Source organism: Somniosus microcephalus, chromosome 10, assembly GCF_052327205.1.
Source record: "Somniosus microcephalus isolate GS21.2 chromosome 10, FLI_Smic_1.0, whole genome shotgun sequence".
In the NCBI taxonomy this organism is placed as follows: Eukaryota; Metazoa; Chordata; class Chondrichthyes; order Squaliformes; family Somniosidae; genus Somniosus; species Somniosus microcephalus.
The window spans coordinates 171,997,442-172,024,151 of record NC_140996.1 but is presented as its reverse complement, the minus strand read 5'-3'; the positions used below and the strand labels follow the sequence as shown (position 1 = coordinate 172,024,151).

General features: G+C 43.0%; 1 protein-coding gene and 1 long non-coding RNA gene across 4 annotated transcripts in view; one reads left to right on the top strand and one right to left on the bottom strand.

The window, feature by feature from the left end:
- The window catches only part of micu2 (mitochondrial calcium uptake 2), a 572,545-nt gene that overhangs the window by 324,165 nt on the left and 221,670 nt on the right, over window positions 1–26,710 (top strand). For all 3 annotated transcript variants that reach the window (XM_085999181.1, XM_085999180.1, XM_085999182.1), the window contains one exon: window positions 3,629–3,649. In XM_085999181.1, coding sequence (XP_085855307.1) covers window positions 3,629–3,649 — 21 coding nt within the window. The remainder of the gene's footprint in view (window positions 1–3,628; window positions 3,650–26,710) is intronic.
- Window positions 1,114–12,058, bottom strand: LOC147111862 (uncharacterized). The gene is made up of 3 exons (XR_015079756.1): window positions 11,921–12,058; window positions 10,311–10,507; window positions 1,114–3,733 (listed from the first exon to the last, which is right to left on the bottom strand). It is a non-coding gene; the product is annotated as an uncharacterized LOC147111862 (long non-coding RNA).

The window sequence follows — 26,710 nt, the reverse complement described above, 5'->3', positions numbered from 1 at the left end:
CTAATGTTACCCCAATATTTAAAAAGGGGGGTAGAGAGAAAGCAGGGAATTATAGACCAGTAAGCCTTACATCGGTTGTGGGCAAAATGCTAGAGTCCATTATTAAGGATAAAATAGCGGAGCACTTGACAAATGGGGAAAGGATCGGACAGAGTCAACATGGATTTACAAAGGGTAAATCGTGTTTGACTAATCTGCTGGAATTTTTTGAGGAAGTAACTGGTAAAATAGATGGGGGAGAGCCAGTGGATGTGGTGTACCTTGACTTCCAGAAAGCCTTCGATAAGGTTCCACACAAAAGATTATCATGCAAAATTAAGGCTCATGGAATTGGGGGCAAAGTATTAACGTGGATAGAGAACTGGCTGGCGGATAGAAAACAGAGAGTTGGAATAAACGGCTCGTTTTCGGAGTGGCAGGCAGTGACCAGCGGGGTGCCGCAAGGATCTGTCCTGGGACCCCAGCTGTTCACAATATATATAAATGATTTGGATCAGGGAATTGGATGCAATATTTCCAAATTCGCTGACGACACTAAACTAGGAGGAGGGGTGGGCTCTGATGAGGATGTCAGGAGGCTACAGTGCGATTTGGACAGGTTGGGGGAATGGGCGGATACGTGGCAGATGCACTATAATGTGGATAAATGCGAGGTTATCCACTTTGGGGGTAAAAACAGGAGGGTGGATTATTATCTAAATGGCAATAGATTGGGAGATGGGGAAGTGCAGAGGGACCTGGGTGTTCTTGTGCACCAGTCACTGAAGGAGAGCATGCAGGTGCAACAGGCGATTAAGAAGGCAAATGGTATGTTGGCCTTCATATCAAGGGGGTTCGAGTATAGGAATAGGGATACCTTACTACAGCTGTACAAGGTGCTGGTGAGACCGCATCTGGAGTATTGTGTACAGTTTTGGTCGCCCCATCTGCGGAAGGATGTTCTTGCCATGGAAAGAGTGCAACGGCGATTCACCAGGCTGATACCTGGAATGGCGGGAATGACCTACGAAGAGAGATTAAATAGTTTGGGCTTGTACTCACTGGAGTTTAGAAGATTGAGAGGGGATCTCATCGAAACATATAAAATTAGTGCGCACTTGCCTTCCTCCGGAGGGTTTTGTAGTGTTGTCCAGACTTTCGTGATTGTGGAGCTGCCCAGGGAGGCGAGGAGGTAGTCGTACATCGTTGCGGCGATGCCGCGGAGTCGGAATTGCGATTCGGCTTGAAGGAACCAGGCGGTGGCCAGGTTCTCCCAGAACTCCGGCAGCTTCACAGAAACTGCGTTTGTGTCAGCCATGGTTATGCTTAGGAGTCGTCCTGAGCGTCGGGGTCACCAATGTAGGAGTCTACGTACTCCTAGCAAAAAATACTGAACTCGGGGGGGTTCAACAGAAAAGGTTTAATTGTTGAGGCTGCATGCTGAACACAAAATGGAGTCAGAGACTACACAAAGTACAACTCTCTTTCATCAGTGCACAGCTTCGACGACTCCTCCCCCGCTCTGGGCTTAACTATGTTGCAGATCGAGTTTCTTAAAGGTGTGATCCTTCTTAAAGGCATGACGCCTGATTTATAGTCTACGGACCGGAAAGCGGATCGTGTCCGTTCTGTGATCGGTACGCCACAATTTATTTAAAAATCTTTGACCATTGCCCCACCAGAGTTGAATTTAAGCATAAATTCAGAAACCGTGTTATCTTCCTCCTATGGAGGGCTCCCGGAGAAGTTCCTAGTATCTGCTGTCTACCTAGTGAGAGTTCCACGCGCACTTATCATTCGTCTAATATCCAACTAGTAACTATCCTCCTTGGGGAGTATAGGTGACTGGGTCTTAATGGAGTTGGGTTACTTCAAGGTGACACGTCTGGTAATAGAATCAGCCTTTCATGGCAGACAATAATCCAATTCCTGAGCCAGACAGGTCTACATACTCCAGGAAACTATTGATGATTGATCAGTTAGTCTGGCTCTTAGAACTTCCCTTCCAGGTTTCACTGTCATCGGCTTTGAGATTTTTCCCACTTGGCTCCAGATAACTCTGCTGAGTGGTTAGAATGTGGAATTGTTTGCCAAAAACCTGTTGGAGCAGAGTCCATAAATTCTTTAAAAATTGAATTTTTTCCCCCAAAAATGGAATTAGATAGTTGCTTGAAAAAAATGAACATTAAAAGGTGTGGGGATTATGCATGAGGGTGAGACTAGCTGGCTTATGTGGAGGAAAAATACTGGCACAGATTTAATAAGTCTGTTTCTGTGCTATATTATTCTGTGATTCTAGGCTAATGCGCTAAAGGATAGGGTGATCCTAAGTGGACAATTACTAGTGCTGTGTACTGTGATTCAGCTGGATACACTCCAGCAGTACTCAGTTGGGGATCCTAAGTCTTGGCTATTGCCAACCTATGCTCTAGTTCTCGTGACTTAGATAAGAGAAGTGTATTCGGGAAGAGAGTGTGCACTCCATAAACAAGCAAACAGAGCATCTGTATGGATTGCTCAGTAGATTGTTTTGGCGACCCTTAAACATATCGTGGGTTTCCATGCATTTTTAAAAATTCATTCTCGGGGTGTGGGCATTTCTGACATGGCCTGCATTTATTGCCCATCCCAGGTTTCCCTGAGAAGGTGGTGGTGGAACACCTACTTGAACCATGATTCTTTGTTGTGGTTTAATACAACTGAGTGGGCTATTTCAGAGGGTAAGAGTCAACTATGCTGGTGTGAGACTGGAGTCACATGTAGGCCAGATTAGGTAAGGATGGCAGGTTTCCTTCCCGAAAGAACATTAGTAAACCAGTTGGTTTTTATGACAATCCAATGGTGTTGTGGTCACTTTTACTGATACCAGATTTTTATTTCCAGAATTTGTTTTAACAGAATTCAAATTCTCCAACTGCCATGGTGGGATTTGAAGTCATGTTCTCTGGATTAGTCCAGACCTCCATTTATCATCATCTTCCGTTTCCCATTGCTGAACTGGTTTTCAGTCTAGTTTGCCCATTAATTCTATGAACCTTAACCTTTTTTTATAAGTTTCACATGTGCAGCATTATCAAATGGCAAGAAAACCATATTCCTCATCCACTAGTTTACTTAACTCTTCAAAGAATGCCATCAGATTAGTAAGTCATGGTTTGTTGCTACTCTACACAGATTACTCCTTGTGGTCTCTTGTGCACTTTCAGTGAACATTGAGAGCCACCATGTAGAGCCCTCTCCAGCTTTCTCCCATCTACATATTTTCGGCTAAGTGGCCTATAATTTCCAGGTTCATGTCTCATTCCTGCGTTGCATATTGAGATAATATTTGCCATCTTCGAGACCTCAGGAAAATTGTCAATGGGACTCCTAAAACAAAATGTACGAAGGCATCAACTAGTCTTCTGCATTTCCTTGAGGATTCTGAGTTTTGAAGGAGAGCAGCTTTATATTTCACTCTGCTAATTTAAGAAAGACCTGTGATGGTTAATGGATAGCTGTTTGTCTTGAACCAAGAATATGAATGTGTTTTTCATGAGCAGTAATAAGTATCTGGTTATTTGCTTCATATGCTGAGCCAAATATTTTTTTCAGTGTTTTTAAAACCATTTACTGTACTAACATTTTTATTTTTGTTTTGTTTTCACAGAGAGTGGCAGCTTTCTTTCAGGTGAGCCTTCTTTGTATATTTAGATGTGTTGATTCATTTCTACTTGCTGTGCTGGTGTGGTTCGTCTGTGTCATGTTGCTTTCTCTGAATGTTAGGAACATAGGAACAAGAGTAAGCCATTCAGCCCCTCGAGCCTGTTCCACCATTCAATGAGATCATGGCTGATCTGTGACCTAACTCCATATACCCGCCTTTGCCCCATATCCCTTAATACCTTTGGTTAACAAAAATCTATCAATCTAAGATTTAAAGTTAACAATTAACATAAGAACATAAGAAATAGGAGCAGGAGTAGGCCAATCGGCCCCTCGAGCCTGCTCCGCCATTCAATAAGATCATGGCTGATCTGATCCTAACCGCCAATCTACTATCACAGAACCATCTCCTGAATCTAACAGAATTAGACACACGAAATAGGAGCAGGATCAGGCTACACGGCCCCTGGGCCCGCTCCGCTACCCACAGGGCCATGTCCGATCCGAACCTAGACTCATGTCCAAATTCCTGCCCGCTCCCCGTAACCCTTAATTCCCTTTACTTCTAGGAAACTGTCTATTTCTGTTTTAAATTTATGTAATGATGTAGCTTCTACAGCTTTTTGGGGCAGCATATTCCATGGACCTACCACTCTCTGAGTGAAGTAGTTCCTCCTCATCTCAGTTTTGAAAGAGCAGCCCCTTATTCTAAGACTATGCCCCCTAGTTCTAGTTTCACCCATCATCGGGAACATCCTCTCCGCATCCACCCGATCCAACCCCTTCACAATCTTTTATGTTTCAATAAGATCGCGCCTCATTCTTCTGAACTCCAATGAGTAGAGTCCCAATCTACTCAACCTCTCCTCATATGTCCATCCCCTCATCCCCGGGATTAACCGAGTGAACCTTCTTTGTACTGACTCGAGAGCAAGTATGTCTTTTCTTAAGTATGGACACCAAAACTGTATGCAGTATTCCAGGTGCGGTCTCACCAATACCTTGTACAACTGAAGCAATACCTCCCTATTTTTATATTCTATCCCCCTAGCAATGAAAGCCAACATTCCATTGGCCTTCTTAATCACTTGCTGCACCTGCATACTAACCTTTTGAGTTTTGTGCACCAGGACCCCCAGATCCCTTTGTACTTCAGTACTTTCCAGTTTCTTGCCATTAAGATAATAACTTGCTCTACGATTTTTCCTGCCAAAGTGCATAACCTCACACTTTCCAGTATTGTATTGCATCTGCCAAATCTCTGCCCACTTACTTAGCCTGTCTATGTCCCCTTGCAGGTTTTTTATGTCCTCCTCACTCACTACTTTCCCTCCCATCTTAGTATCATCTGCAAACTTTGATATGTTACACTCGGTCTCCTCCTCCAAATCGTTAATATAGATTGTAAAGAGTTGGGGACCCAGCACTGACCCCTGCGGAACACCACTAGTTACTGATTGCCAGTCTGAGAATGAACCATTTATCCCAACTCTGTGCCTTCTGTTAGATAGCCAATCCTCTATCCATGCAAGAATATTACCCCAATCCTTGATTTTTTATCTTAAGCAATAATCTTTTGTGTGGCACCTTGTCAAATGCCTTTTGGAAGTCTAAATACACTACGTCCACTGGTTCCCCTTTATCCACCCTATATGTTACTTCCTCAAAGAACTCCAGCAAATTTGTCAAACATGACTTCCCCTTCATAAAACCATGCTGACTTTGTCCTATTAAATTATGATTATCCAAATGTCCTGTTACTGTCTCCTTAGTAATGGACTCCAAAATTTTACCTACCACAGATGTTAGGCTAACCAGTCTATAGTTTCCAGCCTTCTGTCTACTGCCCTTTTTAAATAAGGGTGTTACATTAGCAGTTTTCCAGTCTGCCGGGACCTTTGCTGAGTCCAGGGAGTTTTGGAAAATTATTACCAATGCATCCACAATCCCTACCGCCACTTCCCTCAAGACCCTAGGATGTAAGCCATCAGGTCCAGGTGATTTATCCGCCTTGAGTCCCATTACTTTACCGAGTACCACGTCCTTAGTGATTTTGATCGTGTTTAGCTCCTCCCCCCCGATATAGCCCCCTGTTTGTCCAGTGTTGGGATATTCTTAGTGTCCTCTACTGTAAAGACTGATACAAAATATTCATTCAGTGTTTTTGCCATCTCCATGTTTCCCACCATTAATTTCCCGGTCTCATCCTCTAAGGGACCAACATTTACTTTAACCACCCTTTTTCTTTTTATATAACTATAAAAACTCTTACTTTCTGTTTTTATATTTTTTGCTAATTTACTTTCATAATCTATCTTCCCTTTCTTAATCAATCTTTTTGTTATTTTTTGCTATCTTTTAAAGTTTTCCCAATCCTCTATCCTCCCACTAGATTTGGCTACCTTATATGCCCTTGTTTTTAGTCGAATACTATCCTTAATTTCTTTACTTAGCCACGGATAGCTGTCTTTTCTTTTACACCCTTTTCTTAGTGGAATATATATTTTTTGGAAGTTGTAAAATAACTCCTTAAATGTACACCACTGATCATGTATCGTCTTACCCTTTAGTCTATTTTCCCAATCCACTCTACTCAATTCCGCTCTCATACCTTCATAGTCTCCTTTATTCAAGCTTAGCACGCTTGTTTGAGATCCAACCTTCTCACCCTCTAATTGAATATGGAACTCAACCATGTTATGGTCACTCATTCCAAGGGGATCCTTTACTAGGACATTTTTAATTAATCCTGTCTCGTTACACAGGACCAGATCTAAGGTTGCTTGCCCCCTGGTCGGTTCAGTTACATACTGCTCAAGAAACCCATCCCTAATACACTCAATGAACTCATCCTCAAGGCAGCCCTGCCCAATTTGATTTGTCCAATTAATATGATAGTTAAAATCCCCCATAATTATAGATGTTCCCTTATTACAAGCCTCAACTATTTCCTGATTGATACTCCGTCCAACAGAGTTGCAACTGTTCGGAGGCCTAAAGACTACGCCCACTAGTGTTTTTTTCCCCTTATTATTCCTTACCTCCACCCAAACTGTTTCATTATCCTGATCTTTTGACCCAATATCATTTCTCTGTATTACAGTGATTCCTTCCTTTATTAACATAGCCACCCCACCTCCCCTTCCTTCCTGCCTGTCCTTCCTGATCGTTAAATAACCTGGTATGTTTAATTCCCAGGCATTGTCACCCTGCAGCCATGTTTTTGTAATGGCCACAAGATCATACCCATATGTAGTTATTTGTGCCATTAACTCGTCTATTTTGTTACGAATGCTACGTGCATTCAGATAGAGAACTTTCAAATATGTTTTGTGACACTTAGTTCCTGCTTTTGCCCTTTTTATTACTTTACCTTTTACTCCATACCTTCTGCCCCTTCCTGACACGCTCTGGTTTTTAATTTCCCCACTGCTACCTAAGTCTATGACCTTCTCTGTTGTCATTTTTACTATTTGCTCTCTAGGAACCTCCCCCCCACTAGTTAGTTTAAAGCCCTCTCTACAGCCCTAGTTATATGATCCGCCAGGACTCTAGTCCCAGCACTGGCCAAGTGAAGCCCGTCCCAACGGAACAGCTCCCTCCTGCCCCAGTACTGGTGCCAGTGTCCCAGGAAGCAAAACCCATTTCTCCCACACCAGTCTTTGAGCCACGCATTTAACTCTCTAATTTTATTTGTCCTCGCCAAATTCGCTCGTGGCTCAGGTAATAATCCAGAGATTATTACCCTTGAGGTTCTGTTTTTTAATTTGACCCCTAGCTGCTCATACTCCTTTAACAGAACCGGCTTCCTAGTCCTATCTACGTCGTTTGTACCAACATGGACCACGACAACTGGATCCACCCCCTCCCACTGCAAGTTTCTTTCCAGCCCAGAGGAGATGTCCTTAACCCTGGCACCGGGTAGGCAACACAGCCTTCGGGACTCTCGCTCTCGGCTGCAGAGAACTCTATCTATCCCCCTAATAATATTATCCCCGACCACTACAACATTTCTATTTACTCCCCCCTCTTGAATGGCCCCCCGTTCCACGGTGCTGTGGCCAGGTTGCTCATCCTCCCTGCAGTCCCTGCTCCTGTCCCCACAGGGAGAAAGAACCTCGAACCTGTTGGACAAGAGCAAGGGCTGCGGCTCCTCCAACTCTACCTCCTCGATCCCCGTACCTGCCTCACTCGTAGGCACACCGTCCTGTCCCTGACCATGGGCTACATCTGAATTACTTAACTTCATTGGTGTGACCACCTCCTGATACACAGAGTCCAGGTACTTCTCCCCCTCCCTGATGTGTCGCAGTGTCTGAAGCTCGGACTCCAGCTCATCAACACGGAGCTGGAGTTCCTGTAGCAGCAGACACTTGTCACAGACGTAATCACCGTGAGCCTCAATGGGGTTCACCGGCTCCCACATCTCGCAACAGTAACACATCACCTGCTCCATTCTATGTCATTAATTAAATTTTTTATTGTTAGTTATGGACACCCTCTGCCCGATTTTAGATGCTAGTATCCCCTTTAATTAATTGGATTTAAATTAAATCAATCCCTCTAGTTACACCAGTTAAATGGTTTACCAACAGTCACTCTGCACCAGAAAGGCCTTATTAACTACAACCCACAGAGTTAAAGTTTGAAAAGAGCACCTAACACCCCACTTACCCTAACTCGCACTTACCCAAAAAAACAGCACTCTTTGATGACTCGCACTCAGTGCTTGCTCGCACTAGGACTGGTCTTTTTATACTGTTTGTTTTTTTACAGCCAAATGAGTCACCCCTGCTGATTGGTTAGAAAACTGGTTTCCACTGCCTGCTGTGCCAGTTTACTCCTACTGTAGTGTAACCTTGTTTTACTCTTCTTAAACCAACAGAATCCCAAATATTTAACTTTTCCCCTTTACTTAAACTGCTTAAGTAATCTTATCAAGAATAATTTAAAGAGAAATAACAATTAAAGAACTCTCACACTTACTCAAACTCACAGCACTCTTTGATGACTCACACTCAGTGCTTGCTCGCACTAGGACTGGTCATTGCCATTTGCGGAAGTGATTTCCAAACCTCTACCACCCTTTTTGTGCAGAAGTGTTTACTAATTTCACTCCTGAAACGTCTGGCTCTAATTTTTAGACACTGCCCCCTAGTCCTAGAATCCCCAACTAGCAGGAATAGTTTCTCTCTCTCTACCCTATCTGTTCCCCTTAATATCTTGAAAACTTCGATCAGGTCACCCCTTAACCTTCTAAATTCTAGGGAATACAACCCTAATTTGTGTAATCTCTCCTCTTAACTTAACCCTTGAAGTCCGGGTATCATTCTGGTAAACCTATGCTGCACTCCTTCCAAGGCCAATATATCCTTCCTAAGGTGAGGTGCCCTGAACTGCTCGCAGTATTCCAGGTGTGGTCTAACCAGGGTTTTGTATAGCTGCAGCATAACTTCTACCCCCTTGTATTCTCGTCCTCTAGGTATAAAGGCCAGCATTCCATTAACCTTTTTGATTATTTTCTGTACCTATTCATGACATTGTCATCTATGCACCTGGACACCCAAGTCTCTTTGACCCTCCACTGTTTTTAGCTGTTTACCATTTAGAAAGTACCCTGTTCTATCCTTTTTTGTTCCAAAGTGGATGACCTCACATTTGCTGACATTGAAGTTCACTTGCCACTGTTTTGCCCATTCACTTAATCTATTGCTTTGTAATTTTATGCTTTCATCTACACTGCCTACAATGCCGCCTATCTTTGTGTCATCGTCAAATTTGGATATATAACTTTCTATGTCATCATCTAAGTCGTTAATAAATACTGTGAATAGTTGAGGCCCCAACACAGATCCCTGCGGGGCACCACTAGTTACCTCCTGCCAATTTGAGAACCTACCCATTATCCCTACTCTCTGTCTCCTGCCGCTCAGTCAATTTCCTAACCAGGTCAATAATTTGCCCTCAATTCCATGGGCTTCTACCTTAGTTAACAGTCTCTTATGTGGGACTTTATCAAATGCCTTCTGGAAGTCCATATAAATAACATCAATATAAATAACAGTAATGTTGCTAACTTATCATCTCTATAACTCCATGAAAGATTTATCCCCTCATCATACTGCGTTCCTTTTGTGCAATGAACAGTCTAAGGCATCCATATTTTTTGCTTATATATGTGAAAAGTGGCATGTCCCTTCAAAATGCAACAGATTTTAATCAAGCTCCAAAATGGTCTCCTCTCATTGGACACAAGACTCCTGTAGAAAATGAGTGCTATAGTGCCGGTATCCTGTTCTCGGATCTGCAGGAAGGAGGTATCACCTCAATAACTTATATTTGGATTTTCTATCATTTTCATTTGACTCCTTTTAAAATGGACCTATCCATATGGTGGACCAAGAGTCCATTAACATTCTATATTTAAACATTGTCTCGCCATCTCAATAACAAAAGCATTTTGATCAGCTTTGACAATGGAGTTTCTTAGAATCTTGGTTCCTTTCTGTAGTGTTTGACAAGCTGGACAAGTGCCTATTTGACTTTGATAAGTTTAAAAACTTAATTCAATTTTAACCAAACTTTGTAAGTGGCTTCCTCTGATTACACACTAGATTTGTTTCAACGGTTTGCATAATGGGCCGTAATTTGCGGTCAGCGGCGACACAACGGCGATCGCCACTGACCTTGAAGAAAGCTGCCCACAGAGATCTTGCGATTTCTGGCGAAAACTTTAGGTTTCTTGATGTGTAATTGATTGTAGCATTGTCAATAGGGGATTCCAAGCACGATGCAGCAGTGACGTCATCAAGCTGTCTAAGCAGCCAATCACATTGAAGAATTCTCACAGACAGCAATCCAGGAAATGAAAAATACTGATTATCTGCAATTTTTAAAAATGTTACAGAGAGAAAAATAAAGATTAGGACATACACATGGGGTTAAGGTAGAAGCTGAAATATCATGAACAAACTTTAAAAAAAAGTTTTTAATTTTTATCATAATGGAGAAATTTGATATTCCACAAATATATAAATTAGGTTTTTTTTCAGGGCCAGGATGGTTATTTAGCAGTCAATATGCTGTTAAAACCCCAGTTACACCTATTCCAACAAGGCTTAACATTTAATTGGGTGTTTAACAGCGATATTAGCGCAGAAAAGCTCACGTTTTCATCAGTTTCACTGATTGCTGGCTATGGGGTAGAGGATCCACAGCGCAGCCTGTCTCGGAGCAGTGAATGACTGACCGCAACTTCATGATTTCCGCGTTTAGATGCGCATGTGCTAAATCCTGAAGTTACGGTCAGTTTCAGAGAGGTAATGACAGCGAATGCTGACAGTTCACCGTCATTACCCACTGCAAAATCCGGGCCTATTGAAACTTTCTATCTGTATGTGGTTGCAAACTTTGCTACCTAGTATTCTTGGATTGTGACATTCGAAAAGTCCTCAGTACTAATTCTGTATCCATGCTAACATCAAATGTTTAAAAATATAGTGCTTTATTTTTCTAACATTTGTATTCCTATGTGTGCTTCTCATGACATTTTACCTGGCTTTCAAATAATTCCCACAGTCCCTTATCAACAACATTTGCAGAGGAAATTTCCATGAGTTTTGCACATGTTCCCAGTTTGTAAAATTAATCTACTCAGCAGTTTTTAGTTCTTCTCACTTTATGGATACAAATCTTTTTTGGTTCTTTTAAACTTATTTTTCTCTGCGAATTAGAAGAGACACTTTGAAGTTTTTGTCATAATGTCATTTATTTTGCATCATTCTTAAAATTATTTTAAATAAAGCAAATCAGTTTTTTGTCACAGATCAGCTACAAAGGAAAAATAAGTGACAATTGAAGCGCTCTATGTTATAGGATGCAAATAAGTAATCACTATTACCTTACTACCTTACACTAGCTTATAGACTTCTTTGATCACCAAAGCATAAAAATGGATCAAGCAGTGACCAGATTGTTTTAAGGTCATTGGCACCATTTTTTTTAAGTTGAAGGAACATACTGCAGATACATTTCTGTAACATTTACAGATTTCCATAACAGAGTCTGTTAATATTTTGCGACCATCCTTTCCGGTTCTTATGTCTTCAGTAGACTCAGGCCTAGTGAACTAATTGTAGTACATTATTGAAGTAACAGCCTCAAGTGAATGGCTGCAGCAGCAAGACTAATACCAAGCAAAAAGTTTGTGTTCAAAATGGAGCTATTAGATACATTAGACTGATGGGATAATATAGGAGTCTGGTTGATGCAGTGAATTGCAACACTGTCTTCTTACCTTTAAGACTTGAATCCAGTGCAGACCGAGCATAGGAACATGAAGAGAGAAATGTTTGTTCTATCAGATGGCTATTAATGAGTTTGAGGAACTTAATCCCTTGTGCGCAAGAGCTCCTGACACTAAGCCAACTTCAGATTTGGCACCATCAAACTAATCAGTCCTGCTTGGGGAAATCATGAGAATGGATGGGTTGGAAAAAATAGATTATGATTGTGCAGCAAAGGGTGATGACCTGAGATTTGAGTGAAGGTGCTCACCAGGTAAAGCAGAAAGAGAAATTGCTTTTCATTTGTCCTGTGCAATACATAGCTCGAGTGCTTAGTATTGTCACTAGATGCAAAATTAGAGGGTGGGGGGGAATCAATTCACTCACATTCAGCACACAAACTAATATTTTAATTACATTTTCAGAGCATTCCATTTTACTCCCCATTATCCCTCCACATATGAGGAGTAAGGTCAGCAAATCAAAATAGGGAACTTGATGGGATGTTTGTCCCTTTGAGCCACTTTTCAAATGGAGCGACATGGTTTTCCCTCTTCCTAAAACCTAATTTAGGCTGACACTTCAATGCAGTACCGAGGGAGCACTGCACTGTCAGAGGTGCCATCTTTCGGATGAGACATTAAACCAAAGTTCCGTCTGCCCTGTCCAGTGGATGTAAAGGATTCCATGGCACTACTCGAAGAACATGGGCGTTCTCCCCGGTGCCCTCACCAATAATTATTCCTCAACCAACATCACTAAAACAGATTATCCGGTCATTATCTCTGGGACCTTGCTGTGCACAAATTGGCTGCTGTGTTTCATATATTACACCAATGACTACACTTCAAAAAATAAGTACTTAATTGGCTGTAAAGCATTTTGGGATGTCCTGAGGTTGTGAAAGTGCTCTATAAATGCACGCTCTTTCTTTTACAAATGGTGCTCATATACAGATTTCTATATTTTTATCCCATCATCTGCATTGTGTATATTTGTGTTGCTACTATAAATGAAAGAAAATTACTGTCACTCCCAACAAGTTTCCAGCATGCAGGAATTTTATTTAAAAAGCCCAAGGTATGTTCTCAGTTGGTCTTATTTTAAAGAATTAGTTTTATATTCACCCGCTTCAGATTGATGACAGCTTCATGAAAACAGTGCTAGAAGAAAGATGAAAAAAGAAAGTGGAAAAAAATAGATTGTGATTGTGCAGCAAAGGGTGATGACCTGAGATTTGAGTGAAGGTGCTCACCAGGAAAAGCAGAAAGAGAAATTGCTTCTCATCTGTCCTGTGCAATACGTAGCTCGAGTGCTTAGTATTGTCACTAGCTTGAAAAATGGATAAAAACCTAGTTGACTGCCCTGCATTCAAAGTTAAGCCAGATAAACAGTGAATAGCCCACTATTCTACCAGTTTCCACTCCTATGAGTCTTAAACCATTAAGAAACTTAGAGAAAGTTTGAATTAAATGCCATGATAGCTCCCCTATGTAATGGAGCATTTCCTAACTGGATTGCAGTGGCATAAAGAATTGACACTTGAAAAGCTACACTGTGGGATGGTGCAATGTTGTTTCACACTTCTAATTCTCCACATGATGCATTCATGATATTGACTATGCTCTCCCTGTGACAAAAAGAAAAGAATCAAAGGTGAATTCTAGGGTTTGTTTCCATCCCCTATTATTCAATATTTTATTTTATATTGTTAAAGTATTTTTTAAATCATACAGTCAACATGAAGGTAATGAGTATTACAAAAAAAATTGTGCTGATGTAATTTTTCAATTTTTGAAAAATATTGGTATATTTTTGCAGATTTATCATCTGCAGTTTAAAATCTGGCATTTGCTCTTTTCCATACACACTCTGCCAGCTACTATATTTCCCTCTCATTATATCGTCCTTTGTTCTCAGAGTATAGAATAAGCTCCAAGCTTACATCATTACCAATTTCCAAATTAATGAAAACATCAAAACTTTCGATGGCAATAATGAGTAACAGTGAAATGCGTTGTTAAAAGTCAGTCATAACAAGCTTGAGAATGAATGTAGCTGATAGAAGTTATTGAGTTGTGTTTGTGGCTTTGCTGTTTTCAGGTATTTTAGTGGGGAAAATGAATGTGCCATACAGATTATGTCATTGATTAGCATTTAACAACAATCACAGATTGACTTGAGTTATTTTTTAATTAAATGGTCTACGTTCTGCAGTAAATTTTATGAGTATTGGTATTTAAATTTGCACTGTATTCATTTTGAGAAGACTTTCCCTTTGAAAGATCCTCTGTATTGAGTGTGGGTGTGCAGGTTGCCATGCCTTCATCAAGGTGAAGAATGACAAGATTGTAGGTGTGGGATAGTAAAGGTGCAGGAGCTGCCATTGATGTTGCCGAGAACATGACCTAACCTTTCAGATTAAGTATCAAACAATAGTATGACATCATCTAGAGCATTCATAGATAACTTCATTAGTTTATTAATTTAGATTTTGAAGTTTTGGGAAAGAAATGTGGCAGAGGATCAGTGCAATTTGCCAGGTTCAAAGCAATAGGTTACTCAAACCACATTGTGTTTTTGTTAATCTACCGTTACTAAAACATGGTTAGAAAAACACTGGAGATTTGTCTGGATCAGTAACTTACTGATACATCATTCACATGTTGCTTTTTTCTCCATGTTTACTTTTTTTAACATTTTGTTCCTTTCCTGGCAACAGTAATAACTGGCTATTTACCATGAACCATCACAGCAAAACCCACGACTGTTCCGACCTGACACCAAAGCACTTGCACTTTTTAGTAAGGGTCATTGGGAGAATGATCAAGAGGTGAAAACTGGCACACTGAGGTGAACTGTAGTGGCCTTACTGCTACCCTGGAAAATATAAGCAAACACAGCCCAGATGAGGATCAAGCCTGCGATGTCATGATAGCTATAGTTCAGTACTGCATCATGCATTTACCAGCTGAGCTACAGGAGCTTTGTTTTCTGCTACCATTTCCGCACCATTAGCATTTGTGTCGCAATCCAAGAGGTTGAACAGGGAAACCTGCTTTTAATTTTTGGCACTCTTGAGGCTAGCCCCCCCGCCCCCCACCTGTGTATGCCCAGATGAGTGATCTGGGCAATGCCCTTTTTTGCCCCTCTCCACTTGCCCTGCTTTCTTATGAGGAAATAACTAGACTCTACCGGGTGCTTTTCCTAAACCCACACCCATGATCAGCTGAACACGGAGAATTGGTTTGGGCAACTCTGTGCCATTGCACTGTCAGCAATAGGTTCACCACCTCCACTTTCTCACTTCTGATGACAATATATCATATTGGGAATATATGAATACCAGCACTTAGACGAGCAAGAAGGGTAAATTCTGCACTCCCAGTGGAGAGCTGCACTCATAGGAAGTACAGGTCTGAGAATTGGTGCTGCGATGTTGTAGCCCTATCTCCATTTCTTTAAAGCACAGCTTCCTCATTGAGAGCGCAGAATTGACACTACAATTATCTCTTAGGCAAAAAACGATTTTATGGTCTTTTTTAAATAGTTAGGACACCTGGTGCAGGTGTATGGAATTTGGCAGTTAGATGCAGGGCTCAAAATTAAGACAGCCGAACTACTAAATGGCAGGAATAGTAACCGACAGAAATTACTGGTCTAAGTATAAACAAAACCTAACGATGCTTGTTGTGCGTTTTGCACATGGATGGATACTGATATACAGAAAACTTGCTATTGGTGTAAGAACAGAAAACTATAGTGGATTCACTGGTCGAAAAAGCCAGTCAAACCTAATGATCACTGAAACCATACCAAATATACTGGGTTGGGGGAGATTGGAAGAATTAAGCAGATCACTTTGAGATTGAAGTAACTTCAGGATGACACACCCAGTGATGGAAATTCAGAACCAAGTCCTTCGATGACCAATCCAGTAATATGATACCTGAGCCAGTCCACAGTACTCAAGGGGAGCCTGGCTTACTAATAGAACCTGGAGGAGCAAGGTGACCCTGACTGGGCAAGCAGCCTAAAGCTTACCAGTTCTGTGCTGGTGGGCCTCAGGGTTTTAACTGGTTAACAACCAGCAAAACACTTGAGGCCCTAAGCCTTGGCTTTTGCCAACCTGTGCCTAAGCAAATTTTATTCACACAAAAAAAAGGCACTGAGACGAAAGATGGTTAAACTGTTAATAAGGTAAGCTTTGTTATTACTTCCCCAAAGACTGTACATAACAATAAATGTGTTAGGCTATCTTGGTAATCAGTAAAAACCTCAAGCCCATTGTGTTTGGAAATCTCTGGTCCTGGGCACTCAGCAGGGGTGGTCTGGCAGGCCTTCCCATCTGGAAGATGCCTGAAAGCACAGCTACCAAAGGTGGAGCAAAGGGTCGGAAATTCACAAGAGGCCAACATCAGAGGCTTTGCAGGGAGAGGGATTATAGGGCTGGCACAGGCTACAGAGATAGGGATTTAAACACAAGGATAAGAATGTTAAATTCAAGGCATTGAGGGACCTGGTGTTGGTGTAACTCAGGGAGGACAGGACTGATGGTTGAGCAGCAGGGACAGAAACCTGATTAGAGTGATTCAAATGTAGTTTTGGGAAAGATAGGCATGGATTTGGCAGGTGACAACACATTCAAAGATTTTGGAGAGAAAAGTGAGCTTGGAGATGGGGCAGTAGTTTGCAAGGACAGGGGGGTTGAGGGTGGGTGTTTTGAGAGGGGTGTAATGATAGCTGTAAGTCAGGTCAACTCTTTACAATCTATATTAACGATTTGGAGGAAGGGACCGAGTGCAACATATCCAAGTTTGCCGACGATACAAAGATGGGAGGGAAAGCAGTGAGTGAGGAGGACATAAAAAACCTGCAAAAGCACATAGACAGGCTAAGTGAGTGGGCAGAGATTTGGCAGATGCAATATAATGTTGGAAAGTGTGAGGTTATGCACTTTGGCAGAAAAAATCAAAGAGCAAGTTATTATCTAAATGGAGAGAAACTGCAAAGTGCTACAGTACAAAGGGATCTGGGGGTCCTGGTGCATGAAACACAAAAAGTTAGTATGCAGGTGCAGCAGGTGATCAGGAAGGCCAATGGAATCTTGGCTTTTATTGCAAGGGGGATGGAGTATAAAAACAGGGAAGTCTTGCTGCAGTTATACAGGGTATTGGTGAGGCCACACCTGGAATACTGCGTGCAGTTTTGGTTTCCATATTTAAGAAAAGATATACTTGCTCTCGAGGCGGTTCAGAGAAGGTTCACTCGGTTGATTCCGGAGATGAGGGGGTTGACGTATGAGGAAAGGTTGAGTAGGTTGGGACTCTACTCATTGGAGTTCAGAAGAATGAGAGGCGATCTTATCGAAACATATAAGATTGTGAGGGGGCTTGATCGGGTGGATGCGGTGAGGATGTTTCCACTGATGGGTGAGACTAGAACTAGGGGGCATAATCTAAGAATAAGGGGCTGCCCTTTCAAAACTGAGATGAGGAGAAACTTCTTCACTCAGAAGGTAGTAAATCTATGGAATTTGCTACCCCAGAGAGCTGCGGAAGCTGCAACATTAAATAAATTTAAAATGGAGATAGACAGTTTCCTAGCAGATAAGGGAATTAGGGGTTACGGGGAGAGGGCAGGGAAGTGGACGCGAGTCTAGATTCGGATCAGCCATGATCCTATTGAATGGCGGAGCAGGCCCGAGGGGCCATATGGCCTACTCCTGCTTCTACTTCTTATGTTCCTAAAATGACCCACTGATGTGGTGAAGTGTGGCGAGTTTATTATTATGTGAAGACAGGTTGTATTAATTGAACTAAATGCTTTCTCAGTCTACCTTCGAAAAGATTGGAGAAGGGCATATGGAAAAGACACAAATATTCAGTTTACATTACAAGGTGATATGACTGGTTATGCTACCATGTTGTTAGATATTGGGTAGTGTGGCCACATCCCTGACGTAATAAAGACTCACTACGCACTTGGTACATAAAGCAAGGCTTTAATCGACTTGTAACAAAACATGGAGGTCTAGTTAGTAGCCACTAGCTTCCTGTTTCCAGACTGTCTCTGGCCAAGCTGGGCCCACGCCCTAGTATTTATACTCCTCGAGCAGTGCCCTCAGCTGGCCGTTCAGTAGTGCTTCCTTGTAGAAGTTTCGATTTATGACAATCCCTAAATGCAGAATGCTCGGACCATTTATGGGAGTGACCAGCATCTGTATGTGAGTGAATATCTATGGCAAGATGATAAACTTGTAATAGTCAGTCTTGCCTATGTTGCGGTACGCAGAGGCTGCATTAAAATCAGGCATCTTCTGTAGAAGGAGTGGGCAGGAGATTAACAAATAGGCCACAAAAATGTTCCAGGATTCGCGACAATGAGCTGCAAATATGTGGCCAACTCAGTCCTGCTCCCACTGCCATATAGAGGATTGAATAAAAGCAGTCTGGATGCAAGGCAGATGCAGGAGAAAAAGGAGGAGTAGAGGGGGTTTGCAAGGACAAGGGGTTTGAGGGTGGGTGTTTTGAGAGCTAAGAGGCAACTCAAGTTATGAGGTAATGGAGGTTGTTGACTCCGCTTTCTTCACCCTCAACCAGTTAGATTCAAAGTTATAACCTACCTCCAGTGCTTAGTGTAGGGGCTCGTATCATCTTTGCTAAAGCCACAACAATCCATTACTGGGTTGTATTTCCCATCCACTTGCATCCACCAAGAAGAATAGCTGCTTTTTTTGTGTAAAAGAAAACAACATAGAAATTCCGGCGTAGCCATTGTCCCACCAGAAGCCAAAACTTCAATCCACTGATTTTTCGTCGCCTTGACTCTGTCTCAAATGAATTCGGAAACAAAATGCAAGTTTGTCCAATTCACAAAGTCTACTAAACTGGGAGAAACTGCCAAGGAATTACAGAAGGATCTAGATAAGTGGGTAGAACTATAGCAGATACAATTCAATGCAGGTAAGTACAAGGTCTTGTGTATTAAAAGAAAATGTGGGGGCATATTTTAATGAATGGTGTTGAACTAGTTGGGGAGAGGATGAAGGAGATCTGGGAGTGACAGCAAACTCAACACTGACCATGTCCAGTCATTGCAGAGCAGCAATTAACAAAGCAAACAGAATCCTGAGTTATACTGTAGAGCATAGAGCTTGATTTTCTTCTATTTTGCACCCAGGGCACACTTCGTTCCCAGTGCAAGGCAGAGGAAAAGCAGCCAAAGAGCCATAACACTAGGGCGGTAAAATTTAACTTTGGAGGTAGCGAAGGTAGCGGATCGGCCCCTCATCATACACCCTGCTTCATTTTTTTTTCCATTAAAGTCAACAGAAAGGAAAATCGAGCAGGGTGTATAACGGGATGCCAATCCACTACTGCCCATTTTAGCCCTTGCTGAAGTTGAATTTTGCTCCCCAGGACTCCATTACCTTTGCGTTGCCCATGTAATTCCAGAGATTTCCCCCAGTCGAGGCAGGGGAGACAGAGCATTAACACCTAGAGCAGCAAGCAAGAGCATGGCAATCCCATGATAATGAGGTGCGCATATCCTCATTTTCCTGGGTCCTTGGTGGAGGTCATAGGGACACCCACTGATGATGGACCTTGCCCCTTGTGCCCACCCTGCTAAGGTGGGAGGTTCAGAGAAGGACCAAAGTACAGACTTTTGAAGCCAGCCAGAGGTAAATGCTGCTTTTGAGCAGCAGCCTAAAGGCCCCAAAGGTGGTGAATATTACTATTGCTGTCTGCATTCAACAATGGTTGGCAATCCACTCTGCCAATTTACCATCCAAGTGGTGAAGGTGAAAATTATCTCCCATCATAGAATAGTACGGCACAGAAGGAGGCCATTCGGCCCATCGAGTCTTTCAAAGAGCAATCCAGTTAGTCCCACTCCTCCGCTCTTTCCCCATATCCCTGCAACTTTTCCTCCTTCAAGTATTTATCTAATTCCCTTTTAAAGGCTACTATTCACCACCCCATCAGGCAGTGCATTCCAAACCCTAACCACTCGTTGTGTAAAAACGTTTTTCCTGATGTCGCCTCTGGTTCTTTTGCCAATCACTTTAAATCTGTGCCCTCTGGTTATCGACCCTTCAGCCATTGGAAACAGTTTCTCTTTATTTACTCTATCTAAACCCCTCATGATTTTGAACACCTTTATCAAATCTCCTCTTCGCCTTCTCTGCTCCAAGGAGAACGACCCCAGCTTCTCTAATCTATCCACGTACTGTATTTCCCTTATCTTGGAACATCCCTGTAAATCTCTTCTGTACCCTCTCCAAAACCTTCACATCCTTCCTAAAGTGTGGTGCCCAGAATTGGACACAATACCCCAGCTGGGGTCGAACTTGTGTTTTATATAGGTTTAGCATAATTTCCTGGATTTTGTACTGTATGGGGGAAAAAATTCAGTTGTTTGCACCTCATGTTAGCGCCTCAAGAGGGCGCTAATGGGGTGCAAAGCAACTAGCACCCGTGCGCGGCGTTGTTTGCGCCGCTCGCGAAATTAACTAGACATTTTGCGGCGGCGCTAAACACTACCGCCACAATCTCCTGCGCCGGCAGATCGTGATGTCCGTCAAGTGCGCAATGCCCCGGTAGCGCTCCGGACCGGATATTGAGTGGCGCCGCCTGCCGCTAGTAACGACAGGTTGAGGGAGCGTTTTGCAGTCAGAAAGGGAGTGGGGGAGCGCTATTTAGGGGTGACCGCTTCCTGCCTTTTTTGTTGGTGACATTTTTGCACCACGCATTCAGAGAGAGAGAGAGACTTCTGGAGAGATTCAATGCTGTGTGAAGGAGTTTTGAGTACTGAGCAGCACTTTGCAGGTTCATTTTGATTTGCCCTTCCTTGCTTCGCCAGCGCTCTGAGGTAGCGCCTCGCTCCTCGGCCTTTGCGCCTTAAGACAGATGTGAAGCGCCTGATTTAGCGCTTCAATCACTTCCGAGGCGATAAAAGCCAAGTTTGCCGTCTGAGGTGATAATTAGCGCCAGGCGCTAAACTTTGCACACGGCCGATAATGGTGCCCCAAGCGGGGCGATACTGAATTTTTCCCCCTATGCCTCTATTTATAAAGCCCAGGACCCCATTGAAATAAAGAGTAGCTTGCCTTTCAAAAGCTAGGCTTTATTAACCTTAAAAAACCAGCAGTACATGTTGAGCACCCAGTCTCAACCAAGCTGTAGAAAACTGAATTTAAGATGGCCACCACAGGTCACATGGAATCAACTAACCAATAAGTTTACAGCATATATCTCAAGGCAGGAAAACAGGCAACCAATTACAATGCTTCTTATAAAACAAGAATAATCACCACACCCATATGCTTTATTAACTGCTTTGTTAATCTGCCCTGCCACCTTCAAAGATTTGTGCACAAGCACCCCCAGGTCTCTCTCTTCTTGCACCCCCTTTACAATTGTGCCATTTAGTGTGTACGGTCTCTCCTCATTCTTCCCACCAAAATGTATCACCTCACACTTCTCTGCGTTGAATTTTATCTGCCATGTGTCTGTCCATTCCACCAGCCTGTCTATGTCCTCTTGAAGTCTATTACTATCTTCCTCAATGTTTACTACACTTCCAAGTTTCATGTCATCTGCAAATTTTGAAATTGTGTCCTGTACCTCCAAGTTTTTAATGTATATCAAAAACAGCAGCAGTCCTAGTACTGAACCTTGGGGAACTCCACTGTATACCTCCCTCCAGTCCAAAAAACATCCATTCGCTATAACTCTCTGTTTTCTATCCCTTAGCCAATTTTGTATCTATGCTGCTACTGCCCCTTTTATCCCATGGGCTACAATTTTGCTAACAAGCCTAGCATGTGGTACTTTATCAAACGCCTTTTGAAAGTCCATATACACAACATCAACTACACTGCCCTCATCCTCCCTCTCTGTTACCTCATCAAAAAACTCAATCAAATTAGTCAAACACGTTTTGCCCATAACAAATCCATGCTGGCTCTCCTTTATTAGTCCATGCTTGTCCAAAGGGCTGTTAATTTTCCCCCGGATTATGGTTTCTGAAAGTTTCCCCCCCACCAAAGTTAAACTGACTGGCCTGTAGTTGCTGGGTTTATCCTTCTCCCTTTTTTTTTGAACAAGGGTGTAACATTTGCAATCCTCCAGTTCTTTGACACCACCCCTGTACCCCTGAGGATTGGAAGATTGTGGCCAGCACCTCGGCAATTTCTACCCTTACTTCCCTCTGTAACCTCGGATGAATCCCATCCAGACCGGGTGACTTATCCATTTTTATCCTATGTGTCAAAAAAGTTGAGTGACGAATTGTTGATGGGTGGACATGAGTGATTACAAGGAAATCGTTTCATTAAAGGGGTCATTTAACATCCTAACAGATGAGCTGTTTGTTGTTTCCTGAAGCTTGAGTTGAAATTTTTATTATAATTGTGTCCACTATTTTTGCTATAATATCAGCAATTTCATCACCAAAAGACTATAATTTGAAATTCCTGAAAAGTTACAGGAATTCAATCTGCAGTGGATTACTGGGAAATAACACTGATCCATATATTATGGCATGATAAATGTCTCCTTTAACATTGCTAAGCATGTCACAGGCTTAAAAGCTGAAGGTGATGGAAGTAATTATCTTTGAATATTAATATACAAATATACCTGTAAATTAAGCCATCTCGGTGACCTAGTAGACATACAGTTAATAGAGAGTATCCGCTTTGTACATGATGAAATTGTAGGACCATTTTGCATTTACCCATTTACTGTATTTTTTTCATTTATGGGATGTGGGCATTGCTGGCAAGGCCAGCATTTATTGCCCATCACTAATTGCCCTTGAGAAGGTGGTGGTGAGCTGCCTTCCTGAACCGCTGCAGTCCATGTGTTGAAGGTACTCCCACAGTGCTGTTAGGTAGGAGTTCCAGGATTTTGACCCAGCGACATTGAAGGATTGGCGATATACTTCTAAGTCAGGATGGTGTGTGACTTGGAGGGGAACTTGGAGGTGGTGGTGTACCCATGCACCTGCTGCCCTTGTCCTTCTAAGTGGAAGAGGTTGCGGGTTTGGGAGGTGCTGCCAAAGAAGCCTTGGCGAGTTGCTGCAGTGCATCTTGTAGATGGTACACACTGCAACCACGGTATGCTGGTGGTAGAGGGAATGAATGTTTAAGGTGGTGGATGGAGTGCCAATCAAGTGGGCTGCTTTGTGCTGGATGGTGTTGAGCTTCTTGAGTGTTGTTGGAGCTGCACTCATCCAGGCAAGTGGAGAGTGTTCCATCACGCTCTTTACTTGTGCCTTGTAGATGGTGGAAAGGCTTTGGGGAGACAGGAGTCATCACAGCCCCAAGCGATGTCCTGGGGCTGTGACGATTGACCTTCAAACCACCACAACCATCTTCCTTTGTGCTAGGTATGACTCCAGCCAGTGGAATGTTTCCCCCCACCGATTCCCATTGACTTCAGTTTTACCAGGGCTCCTTGACGTCGCACTCGGTCAAATGCTGCCTTGATGTCAAGAGCAGTCACTCTCACCTCACCTCTGGAATTCAGCTCCTTTGTCCATGTTTGGACCAAGGCTGTAATGAGGTCAGGAGCCGAGTAGTCTTGGCGGAATCCAAACTGGGCATCAGTGATCAGGTTTTTGGGGAGTAAATGTAGCTTGATAGCACTGTCGATGACACCTTCCATCACTTTGCTGATGATTGAGAGTAGACTGATGGGGCGGTAATTGGCCGGGTTGGATTTGTCCTGCTAATTGTGGACAGGACGTACCTGGGCAGTTTTCCACATTGCCGAATAGATGCCAGTGTTATAGCTATACTGAAACAGCTTAGCTAGAGGCGCGGCTAGTTCTGAAGCACAAGTCTTCACGTTAGCCAGGATGTTGTCGGGGCCCATAGCCTTTGTTGTGTCCAGTGCGCTCAGCCGTTTCTTGATATCACGTGGAGTGAATCGAATTGGCTGAAGACTGGCTTCTGTGATGGTGGGGACCTCAAGAGTAAGCCGATATGGATCATCCACTCGGCACTTCTGGCTGAAGATGGTTGCAAATGCTTCAGCCTTGTCTTTTGCACGCACGTGCTGGGCTCCACCATCATTGAGGATGGGGCTATTCATGGAGCCTCCTCCTCCCGTTAGATGTTTAATGGTCTACCACCATTCACGACTGGATGTGGCAGGACTGCAGAGCTTTGATCTGATCCGTTGATTGTGGGATCGCTTAGCCCTGTCTATAGCATGCTGCTTCCACTTTTTAGCATGCATGTAGTCCTGTGTTGCAGCTTCCCCAGGTTGGCACCTCATTTTTAGGTACACCTGGTGCTGCTCCTGGCATGCTCTTCTACACTCCTTATTGAAGCAGGGTTGCACCCCTGGCTTGATGCTAATGGTAGAGTTAAGGATATGCCAGGCCATGAGGTTACAGATTGTGGTGGGATACAATTCTGCTGCTGCTGATGGCCCACAGCGCCTCATGGATGCCCAGTTTTGAGCTGCTAGATCTGTTTAGCACAGTGGTAGTGCCACACAACAGGATGGAGGGCGTCCGCAGTGTGAAGACAGGACTTCGTCTCCACAATGTCTGTGCGGTGGTCACTGCTACCAATACTGTCATGGACAGATGCATCTGCGACAGGTAGATTGGTGAGGACGAGGTCAAGTAGCTTTTTCCCCTCGTGTTTGTTCTCTCACCACTTGTCGCAGGCCCAGACTGGCAGTTATGTCCTTCAGGACTTGGCCAGCTCGGTCAATAGTGGTGCTACCGAGCCACCCTTGGTGATGGACATTGAAGTCCCCCACCCAGAGTATGTTCTGTGCCTTTGCTACTCTCAGTGCTTCTTCCAACTGGTGTTCAACATGGAGGAATACTGATTCATCAGCTGAGGGAGGGCGGTAGGTGGTAATCAGCAGGAGGTTTCCTTGCCTATGCTTGACCTGAAGCCATGAGACTCCATGGGGTCCGGAGTTGATGTTGAGCACTCCCAGGGCCACTCCTTCCCGACTGTATACCACTGTGCTGCCACCTCTGGTGTGTCTGTCCTGCTGGTGGGACAGGACATACCCAGGGCTGGTGATGGAGGAGTTTGGGACATTGGCTGAAAGGTATGATTCTGTGAGTATGACTATGTCAGGCTGCTGCTTGACTAGTCTGTGGGACAGCTCTCCCAATTTTGGCACAAGTCTCCAGATGTTGGTGAGGAGGACTTTGCAGGGACGACTGGGCTGGGTGTGCCATTGCCGTGTCCGTTGCCAGTGCCGTGGTCAATGCTGGGTGGTCTGTCCGCTTTCATATCTCGCTTGACAAGTTTATAAGCAAATTAATGAACTAATGGCTGAGCAATGGACTCACCTATTTCCACAACTGCATTAGTATTATATCTCCAACACTTTTACAAATTAATAGAGAAGCCTTCTCCATAAAACCAAAGTTTTGGCAAAGTTATGTGGAGGATACACATGAAATCACTTACTGTGATGATTTGGAGCATTTCCACATAGCAATTAACAGCTGCAGCATGACGCTCTCCTGTGTGCTTTTTATATTAACTGTTTGGTGTCTTTTGATCTCTTTCGAACAAGGAAATTATATAAAACTCTCTCTTTATAACGTATCCTCCTGTTTCTTCTAAAGACGGCACCATAGAGTGGGTCAAATACATTATTTCTCATTGTTTTAAGAATGAACCATTAAACATGATTGACTGAAGTCATGTCCCATGCAAGGAAATAACTTTTGATGTTGTATAATTATTGACTTCAGTGGGTAATAATTCTCAGCGCGAGATCTCGGCAGACAATCGTTCGCATACAATTGAACCAGAGTACAAGACACAGACTGCTGCAAACACAGTAAAAGTATGTAACGTGTTTTAAAAGTAGTTTCCCAGGGTATTTTTCAGCTGTAATGACTAAATGTTACAAAAGTAACAAGTGCTATGCACTATCTTGAGTCTTTGGATGTTACACTTCTGTACCACTAGCTTTTTGTTAACCATCACTAATGTGTATATACATTGTATACTTAGTGATGGACAGTAATGAAACTTTACTTCTAACCACAGGAGACAGCTAATGGTAGTTGAAGTTCAGTCTCACACAGTACACTCCAGTTAGCTTTGACAACAAAAATCAAACTTTCACAGCTGACTCCTATTATGTCCGTGTATAATTGAAACACGGACTGCAGGAGTTGATTATAACAAGTCTTTACTGAATGGAGACAACCTGGAAACTGAAACTACAGAAGCCTGCTAGGGCCTTTTATACAGGGGTGGTCACTGCCGGTACTGCAGTCTGAGACCAGTTATTCCCTTAAAGGTACATACACAACAATTCCTCCCCTTTTAGATAAACAGTACATAACATTCATTTAACAACTAAATAATAACTAATTACAATTACGGTTGCTAGATACATTGGTTGAAGTTAAGCAATTATAAGTTCAGTCTTTGAGGAGGCTTCCTGATTCTGTCTGGATAACGCCTCTTTGGGATATCAGGTTCTTCTGGCAAGGTTGAGTCGGGATCAATGTCGTCGTTTGGTTCGTCTGCTTCCAATATCACCGATTCTGCGGTAGATGCAATTGGTACTTCGGTTTCATCGCCAGGTGTATCAGATCGTGGTGTGGAGTTGACGTTTTCCAGTGACTCTAGAATCTGGTCAGCATGGCGTCTTACAATGCTCTCTCCAACGTCCATGGTATACATTAGAGGTCCTTGCCGTGTACAGATCGTTCCTGGCTGCCATTTCTCTGTGCGGTAGTCCCGGGCCAAAACTGGTTGACCTATCTTAAAACTCCTGGTCGGCCTTTCATTC